This window comes from Pteronotus mesoamericanus, unplaced genomic scaffold (genome assembly GCF_021234165.1).
Source record: "Pteronotus mesoamericanus isolate MK-2021 breed Mesoamerican mustached bat unplaced genomic scaffold, CSHL_Meso_final contig_116, whole genome shotgun sequence".
In the NCBI taxonomy this organism is placed as follows: Eukaryota; Metazoa; Chordata; class Mammalia; order Chiroptera; family Mormoopidae; genus Pteronotus; species Pteronotus mesoamericanus.
This window is the reverse complement of record NW_026555027.1, coordinates 43,322,028-43,341,829: the sequence shown is the minus strand read 5'-3', so window position 1 is coordinate 43,341,829 and position 19,802 is coordinate 43,322,028. Positions and strand designations below refer to the sequence as shown.

Below are 19,802 nucleotides of genomic sequence, written 5' to 3'. Positions count from 1 at the left end.
AAAAAGGTCTTCCCCATTGCTTGATTCTATACTTTATCACTTATAATTTTATTTAATTTTGTTACATTGACAGCTTTGATATATAAATCTTTAATATACATGGACATTATTTTGCTATAAAATTGTTTTTTTCTTTTTTATCTTTTTTCTTTTCTTCTTCTCATTTTCTTCCAAGTGGTGAACAGAATTTTAGAGTTTTAGTGTCAGTGCAGAGCGTAGATTTGATGAGCCATGTGAGAGGAGGACAGAGACAGATTATAGGGAGAACACGCTGTTTATTGTTAATTCCCCATTTTTGGTAGTCTCTCACCTCAACTTTTTCCAAGTCTTGTCTACTTTCTAGACAAAAAAATAATAAGCTTCTCTCTGTGTCTATTTTATTCAATTTCCTATACTTGTTAATTTTTATGAAAATAAGAGTGCTGTGGCCTTCTGGATATGTATTCAACCCATTTTCTGATTTCTCTTGCTTCTAGATTATTTGCTTTGAAGTCTCAGACATAGAGAAATAGGAATGTTTTCATACTCGAAGGTACCATGAGGAACAGAAATTCATAGGTTGTTGAAGCAACTTTGTGGTTTTAAAAAATTATTTTTTTGGATGGAAAAACCTACCCCTGTTCCACATTCAGAAACACAAAAGGGGTGACAGCAAAAGATTTCTTCACTTTGGCAGAGTCTTACTGTCCCTAATATTCTACAAACCTACCGATACACATGGGCATATATCACTCCCACTCACTGCCTCCATTTTTGAAACACAAATGTTGGCACACTATACACTTGATTTTGCATCTTGCCTTTTTTTCTTTTTTTCTTTTTTTTTGGCCTCAGAGTATATTTTGGAGATTGTTACAGGTCAGTATGTGTAGAGCTTCCTTGTTCTTTCAATGGCTGTATAATGTTGTTGGGGTCTTTTTAGACATGAAATATGCCCTGTTATCTGTAATGATCGCCTGTAAGGCAGAGCGGCAGAGTGGAAAGGACATGGGCTTTAAATTCTGACTCAGTTACTTATTTGGCTGTGTAGCCATGGACAAGTTACTTAACTTTGTTGAGCCTCTTTTTTGTATCCATAAAATTAGGATAATAATACCTACCTTTTCAGGGAGAGTTATTATGAGGATTAAATGATATTTATAATGTACTTGGTACGTAATAGATGTTAAATAGAAGTTTCTTTCCCATCATTCATGATTTAATCTCTACCTTACTTCAGAGAGTTTTTCCCTTGGATAAACTGAGCTGACACTGAACTATGGGAACATTTCCCTAGTCCATCCCTAGATCTTTGTTTTTTTTCCTGGATTAAGATGGTAAGAAACCATGCTTTAATGTTTTGTTTTATCACATTCATATGACACACACATAGTACAATGAGTTGGACTGTGCTGCAGTTTAATTCACTTGGAATCATAGGTGGAGAAAAGTGTGTTAGAGTTGACATTTTATCTTGTCATTTTAGTACATCCACAAAAACCAGTGCTGCTTTTGGGGGACTGAAATCAATGGGAATCAGATTATCTTGGCGCTCTCCATCCATCCTGTAGGGCAGGTTTCTTAATTTTCACACCTTTGATGCAACTTGGCCTCTCCCCCATTTTCTGTTTCTCTTTTCAGGCCTCCTTGTAGTCTCTTCCTATGATGCATTGATTGCTTCTCTCCCAGTCCAGAAAGAGAGAAGTCTATTGACCCAGCCAAACACCACAATTCCAATTTGAAAAGAGCTTTTCATGTAAGACAACTTCATGAGTTGCTGGCCTTGGGTCAAGGGTCCATTGGTTCCAAGGGTCCATGGGTTCAATCAGCTATTGCAGGTGTGGGACAGTTTTTTCTTTTAGGAGGAGTCATTGGGTGTGGCATATACTGAATGATCTTCCCACTAGAGGAATTTTTCAGTAACCTGGCCGTAATTTATTGGCCAACTATGGTTTGAAAGAGATTTTTTTTTTAATTTTTAAAAATTGTTGTTCAATTACAGATGTCTCCATTTTTCCCACATTACTCTCCCCTGCTCTACCCACCCCCACCTTCCACTTTCAATCCTCCCCCACGTTGTCTTTTCCATGGGTCCTCTATGCATGTTCCTTGACTTGACTATTCCGCTTATTTCCCCTGTTACCCACTGAAACATATACTCTTTAAGTGGTTTTTTGAAAGGTAAAAGCAAGAGAACCACTAACAGGGGAAGAGCAAAGTGACCTGTTCATGTCTGAGGCTGGGGTGTTGAGATAAATATCACCCAAAGGGGACTCCAGAGAAGCAAATGGCCTTCATGGCCTTAACTGGACTTTCAGGCTTCAGAATCCTAAATAAACAAGGATCTCAGAAACTATAGATCTGGGACAACAACTATAAGAACCAAGAACTTGGTAAAATATTGCAGTCTTAGGGAACTTAGCCATGTTTCTTTGGGGAACTTCGTCATATTTGTCACTTTCATTTTTACATTAAAAACTCAAAAGAGTAAGAACTTTTGAGCTTATCTGCAGGACAGCAGGAAGATGCATATTGTGCTTACTTTTAGTCTTGGGGTAGGAGGATCCCTAAAATACAGAGCAGCTGGTTAGAAGGAACTTAGAAGAAACAAGGAGATCAGGCTGAGTCCCAAGAACCAACATGAGAAGACAAGGAGGGATGCAGAAAGGGGAGACTGGTCCTCTGGCCTGGACCAGAGAAGGCCCATGTGGTGCCTCTACAATGCCCTCTGAAGTGGGGACATAACTTTCACTGTGGTGGCAGCTTGTGGAGACTTTAGTGAAGGTTCTGGCATTACTTGTTTTTGTATTTCTTTTGCTAATGACAGGATGAACGGTGGTGAGATCTTTATGGATGAGGTAGCCCTGTGGTCAGGTCCAACTTGATGGCCTGTGTTGGCTCCTTGGCTTCCTCAATACCTGGAATATAGCATATAAATAGTTGTTGAATCAATGAATACATGTGTTGCTCTTATTCATTGCTAGCTGAATATGAAGGGTACCTCAGAAACTAATTGAGATGCTAACAAAAATATCCTAACATCCTTTAAGAGGGTACTAAGAAGCCCAGTCCTGGCTATTGGAAATACAATGAGCTAGTAAAAGAGGAGGTAGTTAGCAGGATAATACCAATAATTGTTTCATTTTAAGTACTTACTAAATGCCATGCACCCAGCAAAAATTAGGTCCCATTACTATCAGGTACAGATGATCTTTCGCTGTCATTGACAGGGGCCCATAGATGATGTTTACTCAACAATGGACTAGGCAGTTAATTTAGGCAAGAAAACCAGCCCAGCTATTTCTTAACCATCATCAAGGTAGAGTCAGCCTGTCTCCTATCTGATGCTCCCTCTCCTGCACCCACTCTTTGTCAACCAACGTTGTTGCTGTGTGGCTACTGTGAGTGTGAAGAAATCAGGATTAATCTCCTGTGTCCACAGGACAGTAGCGGTTGCCCTTTTTAGAGCATTCGTTATGTGACAACTGTTTTGCCTGTTCTATCTTATTTAACGTGAGGTAGGTATTTTTACCCCCAAATTATAGGTGAGGGAAATGAGATTGAGCAATATTAAGTAAATGCTCCAGGTTTCATGGCTAGTGAGACAAGAGCCTGAATAGACTCCTGTCGGTGACAGCCTGTGTGTTCTCCACTGCACAAACCACCCATCAGAGCGAGACCTGCAGCAAGCCATGGTCCAGGAGACAGCGGACCTTCAGCAGCTTCAGAGAGAGCTGTCCGATGGAAGGTTCTGGGGACCGCTGGGGCTCCGTGGGAGTGTGTCAGGGGTAAGACTGGCACAGCTGCTATCCCTCATGCCCAATTCCCTCTGGGGAACCTCGGACATTTGGGACCACCAGGTGTCCCCACAATGAGCCCGCTGCTGCCCACAGTGTCAACTTTACATTTCTGTTTGATTTAAATGTTTGCTCCGTTTTATCTTTAGGTATACCTTACATTTAAAAAAAAAATGCAGACATCTTGAATGTACAGTCTGATGATTTTTTACATGTGTAACAACTGTGTAACCACCACCCAGTCTAGAACATTCTGGCATCACAGATCGCTCTCTTGTGCCTTCCCCCAAGCAGTACCTCCCCAGGGGAACTATCACTCTAGCATCTGTCACCATGGACTACTTTAGCCTATTTTTGAATTTCATATTGTTCTTGTGTTCTAATTAGTATAGAACTAATTTGTAGTCAAATCTCAGGCTACAAACTCAGGTATGCAAAAACAAACAAAAAAAAGTGTGATTTAACCTATTATTTTTATTCAACTTAATTTTTATCCTGAGCTTCCCATTCTACCAGTGGCAGAACTTATAGTTAACTTAATGACATCTCACTTCAGGGAAACTGAATTCAGGATTCGGGTTACGGTTCCAGGGGGCATTTACGTAGTGCCAAGATCTCATAGAAAGAGACATCTGGCCCGGGCTTACCATGGTCATTTGTATCATGGCTCCATGCTGGAGCGTCTGTGTTCCCATCAGTCTCTGTCTGGCCATCTACCCCTTCCCCACTGGCATCAACTGAAAGTCCCGAGTCCCACCTAGGTCTGGCCATCCGTCCTTCTGGGTCACTTGACATTCTCTTTGTCCTTTGCAAGGCTTCTTCAGGTCTGCCTATCTTCTCAGTGACTTCTGAGCCTCTCTAAGGGACACAAGAAACTTCCACGTACTCTTCTGTGCTAATCTGTAACTATGGGGAACTTGGAACGACTACTGCAGGCTCCCTTTGTCTGGAAACAGCACACTCAGTTTCTGTTCTGCTGCTGCTCTACTGGACTGCTGCATTTCTGACGTCATCTCAGCAGTGAAGATACATATTCTTTTGTCCTGAGATCCACTACCCTTAATGGGCTTTCAGCATTCCCATAACTCTGGGGTTTACTAGACTCTTTCTCCTCTGTCTTCCAGGTCTGGGAATTGTTATCACCTCCCATGTGGGAAAAACTGACTCTTACATTATCATCCATTCTCCTACTTCTACTCTTTTGGCATAAACTTGAGGTCTAGACTCCTTAGGATTCTGGCTTTTGAAGCTCATAGGGCCCAGTTATTACCCCTAGCTGGTGTTTCAAAACTATTTTTATAGTATAAGTTCTGAAAGTGTATTTAGAAACTCAAAGTCGAAGTTGTCTTTTGTTGTCTACCTCACTGTTCTTCCCTGGTAAGCAAGCCTGGGATGCCCCTGTTGCTGCCCATAGGCCGTGGAATACAGGAAGTGGGGTGGGGGTTCAGTTGCAGTAAAATTCCATGTTTCTATGAGATTATGACTTTTAGTGCTACCCAACTACCACAAATTACTAAGCGTCCTCTATGTGCTAGGTACTTTGTGAGAAGATACCAGGGGGGAAAGATAAAAAATTATAAATATTGATCACATTTTTGTAGCAATTTATTGTGTCCTTTTCCCTACATGATCCCATGGGAAGTCGACAATATTTCTATGAGTGGTGATGCCAGTAATACCCTCACAATGTGCTTGCAAGTTGGGAAGTCACGACTTTCCAGATGAGAAAACTGGCTTAGGGAATGTTCATCTTACCAAGCGATCGATCTATGATCTGAGGCCTAAGCCCAAAACCTCAGGCTCTGTATACCTACCTCCATCCACTACCCCTGAAGACTGACAAGCAAGGATTTCCGATGAGCTTTTAACCCAGAGGGCAACCATACCGCAGCGCAGAATGCAGGGGTTGAGGAAAGTTCTGGCTCTGAAGGAGGTGACATTGAACCTGACTTCATAGAACGGGGAGGATTTCAATAAGTAGCAGTTGGGTTGGGGGAAAAGTGCTCCAGGCAGGGAGAAATTGTAAGCAAAGAGAGAGATTCCTGCTTTCTCTACCTGCTACCCTACATGTTCCAGCTGCCTGCATTCACAGGCCTGCTTCTCAGGACCTGGCTTCTGCTTAGATACTTGCTTCTACACCCTACACACACACTCTCACATGCACACGCAGCACACCCATGCACACCACACATACACACCTCGCATCCTGAGCATCAACCACATCCCAGATACAATCATTTCATTTAATCTTCGCAGTGGTGTCTCTCCCTGGCTTTCACACTGTCCCTGGACTGAGTCACCTAGCCCCCGCTGTGCCACTTGCCCCTTGAATCCTAGCACAGCTCATGTGATTCCTTGATGGTGCTATGCTGGCCTGATGGGGTCTCCACTAAGTTTTCTAGAAGCTCAGGGGCTGCTTTTTCTGCTGCCTGAATCGCAATGAAACTTGCCACAATGTTAAGTACTGCCCATTTTTCCCCCTTCTGATTCCATTTCTGGGTCAATTTACCTCTGTGGTTGGTTTGGTCCCCCAGCACCTGCCCCACCGTAGTGAGTGGACCATTTGCAAGACTTAGCTTCTGCCCTTCCTGCCTACTCTCTATAGCTTCCAGGAACCAGCAGATCTCTCAGCCAAGCCTAGATGAAGGACTGAAAGTCTTGAGGGAGCAGAGGACATCCTGGGTATGGGGGAGCACATTCTGACAGAGTCTGAAGTGGGTATACGCCCTGACAGAGAGGATGAGGCAAGGATGGGAGATTAAGACAGGTGGTAATTTACAGTTTTTAAGTATGAAGACCCCTCTTCAGCACCAACGGATAACTGACAGGAAAACAGCTTTACTTTCAGTATCTATTATCTGAGAAGAAAAATGGTGACAAAAAATTTACAATGAATTCAAAAACACTCAAATAAATTTGAATTTTATTTAAATTCAACTTACAAACTCTTCACATACACTGATTTGTTGGGGTTTAAGGGTCAGGATATCAATGTCTTGCCCTGACCAGTGGCTTAGTTGGTTGGAGTGTCATCCTGTGCACCAAAGGGTTGTGGGTTTGATTCCTGGTTGGGCACGCACCTAGGTTGCAGGTTTGATCCCTAGTCAGGGTATGTTTGGGAGGCAAACAATTGATGTTTCTTACATAGATTTTTTTTTTCTTTCTCCCTTCCTCTCTCTCTAAAATCAATAAACATATCCTGGGGTGGGGATTTAAAAAAAAAAAAGGAGTATCAATGTCTTTATAGACCCTTTGGACCAAAATAGAACTTCAGCTATTCCGGAATGGATTTGAAGGAACCTCTTAGGAGATGTGGAATTGCACTGATGGACCCGGAGGACCCCCACTTTGGCGAGCATGAAGGGAAGCCGAAGAGGGATAGAGGAGGTTGGGAGCAGGGGTGCAATCTCTTTGACACAGGCACTTCTCGCGGGACCGGCAGCCATGTCTCAAGTGGTTTTCTTTGATTGTATTTTTAGTCTCCCTGTTCAAGAGTCAGGTGCCTGACTGTAACCTTTTGCTCACATGTTCCCCAAACAGGAAGTTGGTTGTCTGTTGCCATTAGCTATCATTGTTCAGCTTTGATAAACAAGTTCATGTGCCCGTTGAAACAGGCTGAGCTAAAAAATTTACTCTGAAGTCTTAAATAATCTTGAATATGGAGAAGCACAAAAAAGAAATTTAAAACAAATAAATGTTCTGTCCCCTTGACTGCCCTGCTCATCAGCAGTTTCCCAGACATTGGCTGGGATCACATGATGCTGCTTTATACCCCTCACATTCAAAAGTGTTTATCGAGGCACATTTTGGAGGGGTGGGGACATAGGCAACTTGATCTTCACTTACCCTTGTCCTCAGAAAACCTCTCAGACTCTCCTGGAATTGTGTTAGCTCAAGAGTGCAACAGTTACAAAGGCAATGTAATACCCCGCAGGAAGAGTCAGCTAGCTGTGATCTCAGTATCATCTCTAACGCCTGCTAGCTGTGTGACCTTGGGCAATACACTTGACTCTGAGTTCTCTATTTCTGTCTCTGTACAAATCAATGGTAATACTAATATCTATCTCATTATTACTTGTTAAAACATATTTGCTAAAAAGTAAATTTATTCATTAAATAAAATAATGGATGGAAAAGTCTCTAGCACAGGTCTTCATACATATTAGGTATCTTAAAAATATTTTCTTCCTCTTGCTCTTCTCCTTCTTTTTCCAGAATTTGTGCTAGGTGCTGCTAGAATTGAAAACACGAGTATGGCCTAGAGCCTGCCCTTGAGATGCTCGGCCATAGTACAGGCAGGACTGTAACTGGTGCTCCACGAGTGGGCCGAATTGCCCAGCGGAGCGCAAAGGAGGGAGGAATTGGCTCCATGTCGGGCAATTGTAGAAGTGAAGGAAGAGTGGCATTTGAGAAAGAACTTCATGAATAGGTGGGATTTCTCTACTTTTTCCCCTTCCTTTTCCTTCCTTTCCCCTTCGTTCTTCTTAAACAAGTATTAACCCAGAATTAAAAATATCCAGAGGCAGGGAAGGTTTAAAGCTCAGTCTGTTGAGACTCTGGTTATCTCTCACCCTGACTTTGTCCTCAGGTGGATGGATACTAGAAAGCACCTCACAGTGTCTCTCACAAACTCAGTTCCCAGGAAATGGCACATGTACAAACAAATGTTTGCATATGAAGGTAGGGTCCACAGACTCTCCAGAGCCTGTCCATTGGTCTTGGATTTAACACCTGAATGAAGAAAGCAGCCCTGTGTAGATAAGGTGATGGTCATTGTATTCATTTCTTTCTCCTTCTTGAGGGAAACTTTAAAACTCCCCTCTTTTAAGCGGGGAGCCATCCTGAGGTTTTGTGCGTATGTGTGTGTGGTGGGGGGGACTCTGGGATCAAACTTACTGGTTGAGGAGAAGAGGACTTTAGCAACTAGTCCTGAGGGAGAAGCTGGTCCTGGCCGAAGGAGCGGCATAAGCATAGAAAGCCACCAGGACAGGCAGGCTTAGGGATGTTTGGAGAGGTGAGCAGACAGGTCTGTGTGCGGACAGATTCCAGCTGGGAGAGTTCTAGTGATGGCTTAAAGCCAGACTGTGCATGGCAGTACGAGTAGGGCTGTCTTCAGTTTCAAGCAGCAGAATCACTCACCATTGTTATGTAGCATTTATCACAGTTGTAATTTTACACTTGTGTGCTTATTTGATTACTGCCTGCCTCCCCCACCAGTCTGTCAGCTTCAGCGAGCTATGTCTCTTTCTGCTCACTCTCTGTATGCTCAGCACTAGCTAAGAGCCTAGCAGGTAACACATGCTCAGTACACATCTGGGAAATGAACAAGTGGACGAATGATGAACGCATGGTCCTGAGTGAGGAGAGACGTGTTTGGATCAATGTTTCTAACAAATGGGAACTTAGGTACTTGATTTGATTCTCCTTCATGGTGTCCTTCTTTGCTCATCGACAGTCATCAAGCGGGGGCAGGAATTGGCACCTTGTTGGCAGGGCCTCCCTGCGTCTGGGCAGATCAGGTTTGCTGAGCTCTCCAGAGAAGTGTGCAAATAAATTATGTCTGGCGTCTGCAAAGCTGCTGTCCTGCACACACACTAGTTTAATGGAGGCAGCTTGAAATAGTGTAAAAACATGCATTTCTGGAATCAAATAAGTGTTCCAAATTTCAGTTCTACTTAGTATTTATATGTCTCTTAGGAAATGACTTCACTTCTCTGAATATGTTTTTCTCATCTATGAAACAGGAATGGTAATATATATCTACTTTCTAGTGCTGTTGTGAGAATTAGATGAGTTAGTTAATATAAAGGGGCTGGTGCATTTTAGCTTCTCTTTATGTAATTATTTTTTACATTTTATTTTCTCATTGCATACTTAAAAATTGCAAGACAGTATTTATTTAATTTTTCTGATTTTAAAAGCAACTTCATACTTAGTGTAGAAAACTTGGTTTATATACAAAAAGCCCAAAACACAAATTAATAGCTTCGTAAAATGGCCTTTGACATAACCACTGTTAGCATTTTGATGTGTTCCCTTCTAGTGTTTCCTCTAGTCATGAGAAACTTACTTTACTTTAAATAGATAGCTCCTCCTCATGGCATGTGATTCGAGGGGGTACAAAAAGGTAAATAGTGAAAAGTAATTCTTCCCTTTTACCCTGAACCCAACCACCAGCTCCCCTCCCCAAAGGAAATCACTGTCACCAGGTTCTTAGGTGGCCTCCCAGAGATAGTCTACATATTTAGAAGATTGATTTGATTTTCACATCGTCTTCTCACGCAAATGCTGGTGTGGTCTACCTGCTGTTTTGCTCTGGAGGCTGCCATGTAAGGGAGTTCCCTTTCAGTCCTCAGACTTGTCTCTGTGGGCAGGGCCACAAAGGGCTCTGGTTACAAGTCCTGAGGGCGCAGCGAGGCTTGGTCTCGGTTGTGTATTTTTACTCTTTGAACTGAAAATCTGCGAACAACTGAACAGGTGTTAGAATTCTCAGTCTCAACCGTTTCCACAGTTGCTCATGCGAGGAGCAGAGCTGCAGGTGGTTGGGGCCAGCAGCCAGGGTGGTCTGAGGCAGAGTTCAGGCTCCCTCCAGCATTGCATTGACCCTCAGTCAATGTTTTCTAAAGTGACAATTGGAAAGTGTGGTGTGACGTGGAAAGATAATATTTTGCTATTGAAAATGATAAAAAAAAATCAGGGATATGCGTCCCCTAGATAGCTCTGGAGTGGAGGGCGAAGCCTGAGTCAATATGGTCCACTCTGAGACCAGTCCTGTGCCCACCCCCACCCTTCAGGCCCCGCAGCCCTGACAGCCCCCGTCCTGTCACCTGAGCTGTCTTCTTGGCAGGCCTGCCCATCTATACCCTCACCAGGCCCTGTCTTCAGAACAGCCCTCCCTGCCAGGCTCCCTTTTCCAATCTTCTGCTAATTGGGTACCTCAAGAATATAGAGAACTTTACCCTATATCGGGCCTGGAGGACAGGAGGGGAGATGGGAGATTGGACTTGGTGAAACTAAGCTCCAGAGAGCAATGAATAGGAAGGAACTGATACATTTGATTATTAATTTTTTTTTCATCCTCACATGAGGATATTTTTTCATTGTTTTGAGAGAGAGGAAGGGAGGGAGGGAGAGAGAGAGAGAGAAACATCAGCTGGATGCCTTCTCATGAGCGTCCCAACCGGAGATCAAACCAGCAACCTGGGTATGTGCCTTGACTGGGAATTGAACCTGTTACCTTTCAGTTTATGGGGTGATGTTCCAATCCATTGAGCCACCCTGGCCAGGGCTGAACTGATCCATTTGAGACACCTCTTCTGTAAAATGAATATTAAAAAACACAATGGATATGGACAGTGCTCTGTAAGCTGTAAAAGGCTATGTATGCATAAGGGGCTTATATTATGAGGATGGTGGTAATTGAAAAATAAGACATGAAAGCCAATCAATTTTACAAATTAACTTTCATTGCAATAGAGATTTGGGGGTTGTTTGTTATTGCAGCATAATTAGTCCTATGGTGTTTGATACCCAGAGAGATTGACAGCTGTTCATATTATCCTTCAGTTTTTTTTCCCTAGGCCTATATTCTACATATCTTTTCTTTATAAAAATAGGATCATAATGTACTAGTGATTTTGTGAAGTGCCTTTTCATTTCATATTTCACAAATATTTCTATATGTATCTCTAAAAGGTAAGATTCTTCTTTAAACATAGCCATGCCATTATCACACTTAAAATTATAATAACTGCTTCATGTCACTAACTATTAGTCATTGCCCAAATTTCTGACCTTTAAAATTATTTTGTTTAAATCAGGAACCCAAATAAAGTCTCTACTTTGTGAAAGGTGATGTGTCTCTTAAATCCCTTTTCATCCTTAGGCTCTCCTCCCCCTTCCCACCCCCTCCTTAGTGATGTATGTGATGAAGAAACTGAACTGGTTGTTCTGTAGTTTCCCACAGTCTGGATTTTGCTGATCTTCCCATGGTGTCATTTGACATGTTCCTCTTTCCCCTGTATGTAGTAGTTATACATGGATTTTCATCTCTGCTGGAGGTCAGCAGCCCAACCCCCATGTTGCTCAAGGGTCAACTGTACTTCCTGTAATTGCCGATTAAATCCAGAGGCTTGATCAGATTCCATGAACAGGTTTTTAAACTTAAACCATTATAAAAACTTTCCATGCCACTTTTCTTAATAACTACAGAGCTGTCAAAAACATGATGCATGTTTATGAATTCAGCTAGTCCCTTATTGTTGGTCAGTTGGGTTGTTTTCTAATTTTTCACTACCACACACAATTCACTGAAAAATGTCTTTGTAGACTAATCATTTTCTGGTCTTATTTGCTGCTCTTCTATCCTCCCAGTTCCTGCGGATGGTGGATGCCTGCGCCAGCTTCCTCACAGAAGCCTTGAACCCAGAAAACTGTGTTGGGATACTGAGGCTGGCCGACACACACTCTTTGGACAGTTTAAAGAAGCAGGTTCAAAGTTACATCATCCAAAACTTTGTGCAGATTCTGAACGCCGAGGAGTTCCTTGAACTTCCCGTGGACACTCTGTACCACATCTTAAAGAGCGATGACCTTTATGTGACGGAGGAGGCTCAGGTGTTTGAGACCGTGATGAGCTGGGTGCGGCACAAACAGTCGGAGCGGCTCTGCTTGCTCCCTTACGTCCTGGAGAACGTGCGCTTGCCGCTTCTGGACCCGTGGTACTTTGTGGAGACAGTGGAAGCAGATCCTCTCATCAGGCAGTGCCCGGAGGTCTTCCCGCTGCTCCAGGAAGCCAGGATGTACCACCTTTCTGGCAATGAGGTGAGATGAGAGGTGCCACAGATAACCAGCAAAGTAAAGGAGTTAGGGGGTCTCACAGAAATACAGGGGAGGCTGGCTGGCAAATCCTTAGGGCATCGAAAAGAAGATGCTTACACTGTTTGGAATTTGAGTCAGGCAGTCCCAGGAGCCTTGGCTTTCTGAGCCCTAAAATGCAGATGATAATGCTTCGTGGACAGCTCCTGAGAGGATTAGGTGAGACCCAGAAATCTCCCGGCATCCTGCCTGTCACGCCCCTCCTCTTCCCAGCTGCGAAGGGCGGGGGTGGGTGCGGGTGAAGCACACGTGGACAAAACGCGCCCTCTCCGGTCCCCTTCCAAAGGGCACCACCTTCCTCTTGCCCGCTCTGGGGAATCTGGTGTTCCCTTAGTTCAGACTCTCACTATTTCCTCCCTGAATTTCTGAAAATTCCTCAGAGCTCACCTTCCTTCCCCCAGTCTGGCCTCTCTCCAGTTCATTCACCAGCTGGATGATCTCAAACTCAAGCCTAATCATTTCTCTCCTCACTGGCTCCCCACCACTTTCAGGGCAGAGCCCGCACCTCCTGCCCTAGCTCCCAGAGCTGGTGCCGCTGCTTCACCCCTGCCCGTGTCTCCAAGTGCCCTCTCCAGCCCCGTTCTTCTGCTGCAGTCCAAATGCACGGGGTGGAATTCCCCGAAGGGGACCTGCTTTTTCAGCCTCCCGGCTAATGCAGGTGCTGCTCAGAGGCATTTTTTCCTCTTCTTTATCTAGTTAACTTCTGCTCCTGCCTCAACGCTGAGTTCAAGCATCATCTTCTGCAGAGTCCTCTCTCATTCTCATAGCACCTGGTGGGTGCACTGCTGTGTTATAACACCAACTGCTACATGTTAACCATTAAATTCATCTGTAATCATCTGTAAACATCTCTAGCTGGTAGAAAGTATGTCGTATTGGAATTTTCATCTCCAGAACTTAGGAGATTCCCAGGTATATAATAAGTGATTGATAAATGTTTGTTAGATAAATAAATGGGAAATGGGGACCAAGATGCTGAACACACATATCATTTGAATTTACCTGGGCCTCTTTTAACAATTGAAGAAATATTTTATTCACTACGGTGTAAAGACAAAACTAGGCTTAGTGGAGACGAATGAAACAATCAGAAAGTAATGATATAGGGACAATTACCTTCATACACATCAAACCCACACATACATATCACTTACAATAGTTCTGGGATTGGCTAGCAAGCCTTCTTAATTAGGCCATTGGTAGATACCTTAGCCAAAAATGGCTTAGGAATTCTCTGTCTGAAGCCCCTTGGGAACCTCCTCCTTGCCCTGTGTGTCTTTCCTAGTTCTGTGTTGTCCTCGGATTCACTGTCACTTATTTACTCTGCAAACACATCCTTAAATGTTCAGTAGAATTTACCAGTGATGCTATTAGAATCAGAGGGGTGTGTGTGTGTGTGTGTGTGTGTGTGTACATGTGTGAGGTTTTTAACTACAAATTATATTTCTTTAATAAATATAGGATGATTCTGGTCATCTGTTTCATCTAGAATGAGCCTTAGTAGTTTGTATTTCTCAAAGAATTTTTCCATGCCATAGAAGTTACCGAACCCATCGGTGTGATGCTGTCTGCAGCATTCCCTCACTGTCCTCCAGACACCTGCGGCCTCCGTAGTGATATCACTCACATCTCTCCTTCTAGATATTGGTAATTTGGGTTTTTTTTTTTTCCTTTCCTGATCAGTCTGGTTAGAGGTTTATCAATTTTATTGATTTTCACAGAGAACAACCTTCTGGTTTAATTTGATTTTCTCTATTGCTTTTGTTCTTCATTTCAGTTATTTCTACTCTGATCTTGATTATTTCATTTCTTCTGCTTTTTTTAGGTTTACTTTTCTCTTCTTTTATTAGTTTCTTAAGGCAGAAGGGGAGGTCATTGATTTGAGACCCTTCCCCCCTAATATTGTCATTAGTGCTATAAATTTCCCCCTAAACACTACTTTAACAGCATCCCGTATATTTTAATATGCTATACTTTCATTTTTTACAAGTAAATCCTGAACAGTAACTATATGCCAGATATGGCCCCAGGCACTGCAGAACAATCTCTGCTTTGCTAAACACAGTCAGCCTACTAAGCAAATGAAGGGTGATGAGTAGAGTAATGGAGGGAGTCCAGGCAAAGTCCAGGTCATGTCTCCTGCTGGGTATGTGGGTCGCTGGCAAGTAGCCCAGCACTGGGAATCAAAACCCTCCTGCACTTGAAGACAGGTGTCAATTTCTGCAACTGTTTTCAGTTGACCATTTAAAGTTCAGAGTGTTGATCAACTGTACTTACAATATTCTAGCTATTTTTTGTTTCTGCTTCCCATTTCTTAAGTCTCTGAAATGCAGGTGATAAAGACATTTCTCTGATATAAAATGTCTCTATTATATCTTCTGCAGAACTGCTGTTCTAAGAGATCTGCTCTGCCTTTTGTATTTGCGATGGGGTGGCAGTGTGAGGAGTGGGATTATAAATTCGGATTTAGGAGGAAAGAGAATTCTGACATTTAAAAGCCTCCAGTGGCAGGAACTTGGGCTCACAGTCAGGAGGATCTTGCTTTAACATTGACTGCACAATTTACCCACAGTGTGACCTTGGGCTACTTAGCTGCTCCAGAGCTCAGTTCTGACCTGTGGCGTGAAGATAACAATACCTACCGACTGCTAGAACTGTTTTGAAAGTTAAATAAGATAATGAATGAGATGTGCTTAGCAGTGTCTGGCACATGGTAAATGCCTCACAAATGAAGACTATTCTTATTCTCACTCAGTTCCTTTGTGGTGCTCTGTCTCCCACAATCAAACATTTTCCTTGTCTCAGGCTAAAATGTCTGTCTTTTGCTGCCCTATTGCCCCAAATCCAGTTCAAGGCACTTTCTCATTCCCATTTGGCAGTCTGGGCAACCAACCAACCAACCAACCAACCACTGTGATCCCTGGCTTGAGGTCTCTTTGCCAGTTGATTCTGTGAAACTCCCCATCTGCTCACTGCTTGGATGATCTTAGGTTTATTCATGATGACAGTAGTGTAAACATGGAGGCCACTCATGGAACTTGCCTTTCTTTCCCAGACTTTCACCCCTTTTGTCCTATCATTATCTCTCCCTCTCAACCTTGTCCCTCCTCTCAGTTCATGACAGTGATGACAGTGGGACATTTCAGAACCCTAAAAGCAAATGTCAATCTACATTTTAATTTAGGAATGGTATCTGGTACCTTCATTGGGAGAGGTCTTTTAGGGCAAAGAAAGTTGTTCCTTTGTTTCATTTCCTCCTAAATTTCCAGGGACCACGTTGACCTATACCAAGGCCTGATGGCCTAGAAATGATTACAGGCATTTAGAGAGAATGTGTCACTTCTCCACAAGGCCATAGGTGGTGGAACCAGGACCAAACTCTAGTGTATTTGACTCCATACCTTTGCTCTTTCATCTGGGTTCAAATAGCTGTGGTGTGGATTTCTTTGCTTGTTCAACGCTCTGAAGTCTCACGTGCTTGATGTCGAGACCCAGTCCCCCAACCTCCCAGGCCATACCTGCCCTCTTTTGCTTTTTTCTCTCCTAAGTCACTGGATGTTCCATTGTGCCCACAGTCAGGACCTCTCTTCCAGAAGGAGTCTGGTAGTGAGCAAAGTCTGGCGTATCATCAAAATATTGACATGTGGTGGGGTGTGGAAGGTGGCCAGAAGTGAAATTCCAGGATTCAAGGCTTTATCCAGTCAGGAAAGGAAAAGCAAGAAGTGCATTTGATGGTAAACAGACCCAGACTTCTTAAAGTGGCAGCGAAAACAACAACAAATAACCTTTATCAAGTATCTATTATTTACTAGGCTCTGGGCCAAACATACTATGTATATAATGTCACTTAATCCTCACAGCAAACCTGTGAGGTAGTTACCACTAAAATCTTTAACATGCAGATGATGAAGCGAGGCTCAAGGAGGTGGTTGCCTGGTCATACAATGGCAGAGCTGGGGATCAGGCCCTGCTCTGCTGACTCCGTAGCCTGAGCTCTGAAACACCTTGTCATCCTGCCTTTCTGGTTTTCCAGATCATTTCGGAGCGCACCAAGCCCAGGATGCATGAGTTCCAGTCTGAGGTGTTCATGATCATCGGCGGCTGCACGAAGGATGAGCGGTTTGTGGCGGAGGTTACCTGCCTGGACCCCCTGAGGCGCAGCCGCCTGGAGGTGGCCAAGCTCCCCATGACGGAGCAGGAGCTGGAGAGTGAGAATAAGAAGTGGGTGGAGTTTGCATGCGTGACGTTAAAAAATGAGGTCTACATCTCAGGTAAGCAGGAGCCACGTGCTACCAGGGCAAGCCGCCGTGGCACTACGTATTCTCCTGAGCGAGTGCAGGCAGCCGTCCTAGAAGAATTACTGTAGATTGCAGTGACCTAGCTCTGACTGGGTCAGGCTGTGAAAAGCGGGAGCTCAGGTGGTCTCACCTCGGAAATCACATTTTTCCTTAATGAACACTACCCTGTGCGCAGTATTGTGCTAGGGTCTGGGGCAGTGGTTGGCAGAGAGGCCCAGCCCCTCGTGGAAGAGGAACGAGGAGAGCAATACCAGAATTTACTTGATGTCTGCTAGAGGCAACTAAGTTCGGTACTGGGAACACAATAATGAATAAAGTGTCTGCTGCTCTTCTCTCAAACCTGACACCTCAAGTTTATTAGGTCATACTGTTAGGTTCTTTAGTAGCACCCGCTGCCTTTTCATTTCTTACTTCTAAGTAGTTCCATTAATTATTTACAATTACTTCATGCATGTCCCGGAACCTAGCACTGTGTCTGACCACAAGAGTGAGTTATCAATAAATATTTATTAAATGACTTTTTTTTTAACCATTTTTGCAGCATAGTAGATGAATTTACAATTTGGTAGCACTTAATCATTTGTCTCTCACATCAACTCTATAAGGTGGGTGACTTAAATCTCCAGGCTACAAATAGAGAAAACTAAGACTGAGAAAGCTTATGAAATGTACCTTAGGCTACACGCTGGTAAACATCCAGCAGGATTCCAACCAGGTTCTCTAAGTTCCATGCTCTCCCCATGTTGTCAAAAGCCACCAGCTCTTCTTGGGGCCCCAAGGGAGGAGACAAGTATCCCTTCCCTTCTCTAGAAGGTGTTCTTTAATCTGCGCTTATGTTGGGAAAAGCAGCTTCCCAGAGCCGGCTTCCTTCAAAGTCAAGGGCAAGTCAGTTCTTCTTTGGATATATTAGTACCATAGATTAGGTTATAGCTTTCTTTTATCTTGTAGAAATATATTTTAATTGTTGGAGAAGATTCAAGTAATAAAGAGTAAAAAGTAAAATATGGCAGTTTCTCTGTGCCATTACAATCCTATATTTTTAATTAAAAATAGTTTTATATTGTCTTAGAGTAAGTATGCCAGCTCCTGTAGCAAACCCTAAATCTGAGAAAATTACCATAACAATATGCAGGGGTTGCTCCACTCAGTCTTTCAGGAACCTAGGCTCCTTCCATCTTGTGATGCTGCTCTTTTCTATATTTCATTTCATTTCGAGAAGAGAAAGAAAATGAACGAGTTGAGAAAGCACACCTGCTCATAACAGCCTTAGCCTGGGTGTGAGGCCTCAGTCCTACTCACAGCCTATTGGCAAGAATGAGCCACATGTGTTTCCTGCAGCCCCACCCCCTGCAGGTGGGCTGGGAAATGCAGTTTAACCTTGTACTCAGGAGGAAAAGACAGTGTTGGTAATCACAGTCAGTCTTTGCCACTTCCACTGCACGTTATTCTACAACTTGTTCTTCCCCTCTCTTAAATTTGTTGTTGTCTTTTAAAAAATGATACAAGCAATACATGAAAGCATGCTTGTTATACAAATTAAATCAAAGGAAACTTGTACTTCAAGTCACAATGCATTTACCACTTCACTGCATGTTGGTATAATGGATCTATCATATGCGTTAAGTGATATCATACATGTAAAGCACAGCACAATCTCAAGCACAGGGTGAGAACTTAACAGTGTTAGCCATCTTTAGCATCATCGTCATTACTGTTATTCTTTTTTACCAGCCACCGGGCAGTCTACTGAATAGATGAACCACGATTTTTTTTTTTTTTAGCTTTTATTGTCCTACTAAAAACAATACTGTAATAGGCATTCTTATGCACATATGTTTATGAACTTGTGCTGCTGTTTGGAGAGATTCCTGGAAGTGGTCATAAGATGTGTGAATTTAGAATTCTTGTAGATATTGCTAAAGAGTCTCCCAGAAAGTTTGTATCAATTTACAGTTCAACCAATGGTGAATAACAGTGGCCATTTTCTACATCCTTGCTAACATTTTTTGTTATTTTTTTATTATCAGTCAATTACATTTTAAATAATCTAGAATGCTTAAATTTACACTTTGGATCAGGAATGAGGTCAAACATATTTTCATATATTTATTAGCTAACTGCATTTATTTTAAAATGTATCTGTTCACATCTTTTGTTTTTCTATTGGCTGTTTGCCTTTTTCTTATTAAGTTTTAGGAGCTCTTATCATATACTTTTGCTATTTGTATTGACAATACTTTCTCCCAGGCTGTGGTTGTCTTTTGATCCATATTTTATATGATAAGTTGTTTATATGACTCTGGGTTTCAAATCTTTCTTAGAAAACCCTTTCCTCCCACAAGGTCATTAACATCTTTTCTTATATAGTCTTTAGTTATTTTCATAGCATTTACATTTGAGGTTTATTTTAAGGGTAATGTGAAATAGGGATCTATCTTATTTTTTTCCTAAATAAATAGCCAAATGTTCTAATACCATTTGTTTAATTACCTCTATATACTTTAGTATGTTTCTCTACTCTTGTTTTTTAGTCATTAGTTTTTGTAGTCTGATATAGCACCACGTTGTTTTTATTATAGCTTTGTAGTATATTTTAATATTTGCTAGCGAAAGCCCCTTTCTTCATTATTTTTCAAAAGTTCCTTAGACATTTTTCCAAATTTACTCTTCCAAATGAAATTTAGAGCAATCTTTTCAAGTTCCCTGCAAATTCCTGACGGCCGAGTAAGTGGATTTATCTGAGGAAGGTTGACATCTTTGCAAAAACATGTCTTACCTATGCATATGATATGCCTGCCTAGTTAATCAGGTCTTCTTTTATGTCCTGAAATAAAATTCATAGTTTTTTTCT

General features: G+C 42.5%; 1 protein-coding gene across 1 annotated transcript in view; it reads left to right on the top strand.

Annotated features, from left to right (window-relative positions):
* Positions 1-19,802, top strand: part of KLHL6 (kelch like family member 6) — a 52,835-nt gene that overhangs the window by 27,761 nt on the left and 5,272 nt on the right. Inside the window, exons 3-4 of the mRNA XM_054577125.1 lie at positions 12,150-12,599; positions 16,687-16,924. Coding sequence (XP_054433100.1) covers positions 12,150-12,599; positions 16,687-16,924 — 688 coding nt within the window. The remainder of the gene's footprint in view (positions 1-12,149; positions 12,600-16,686; positions 16,925-19,802) is intronic.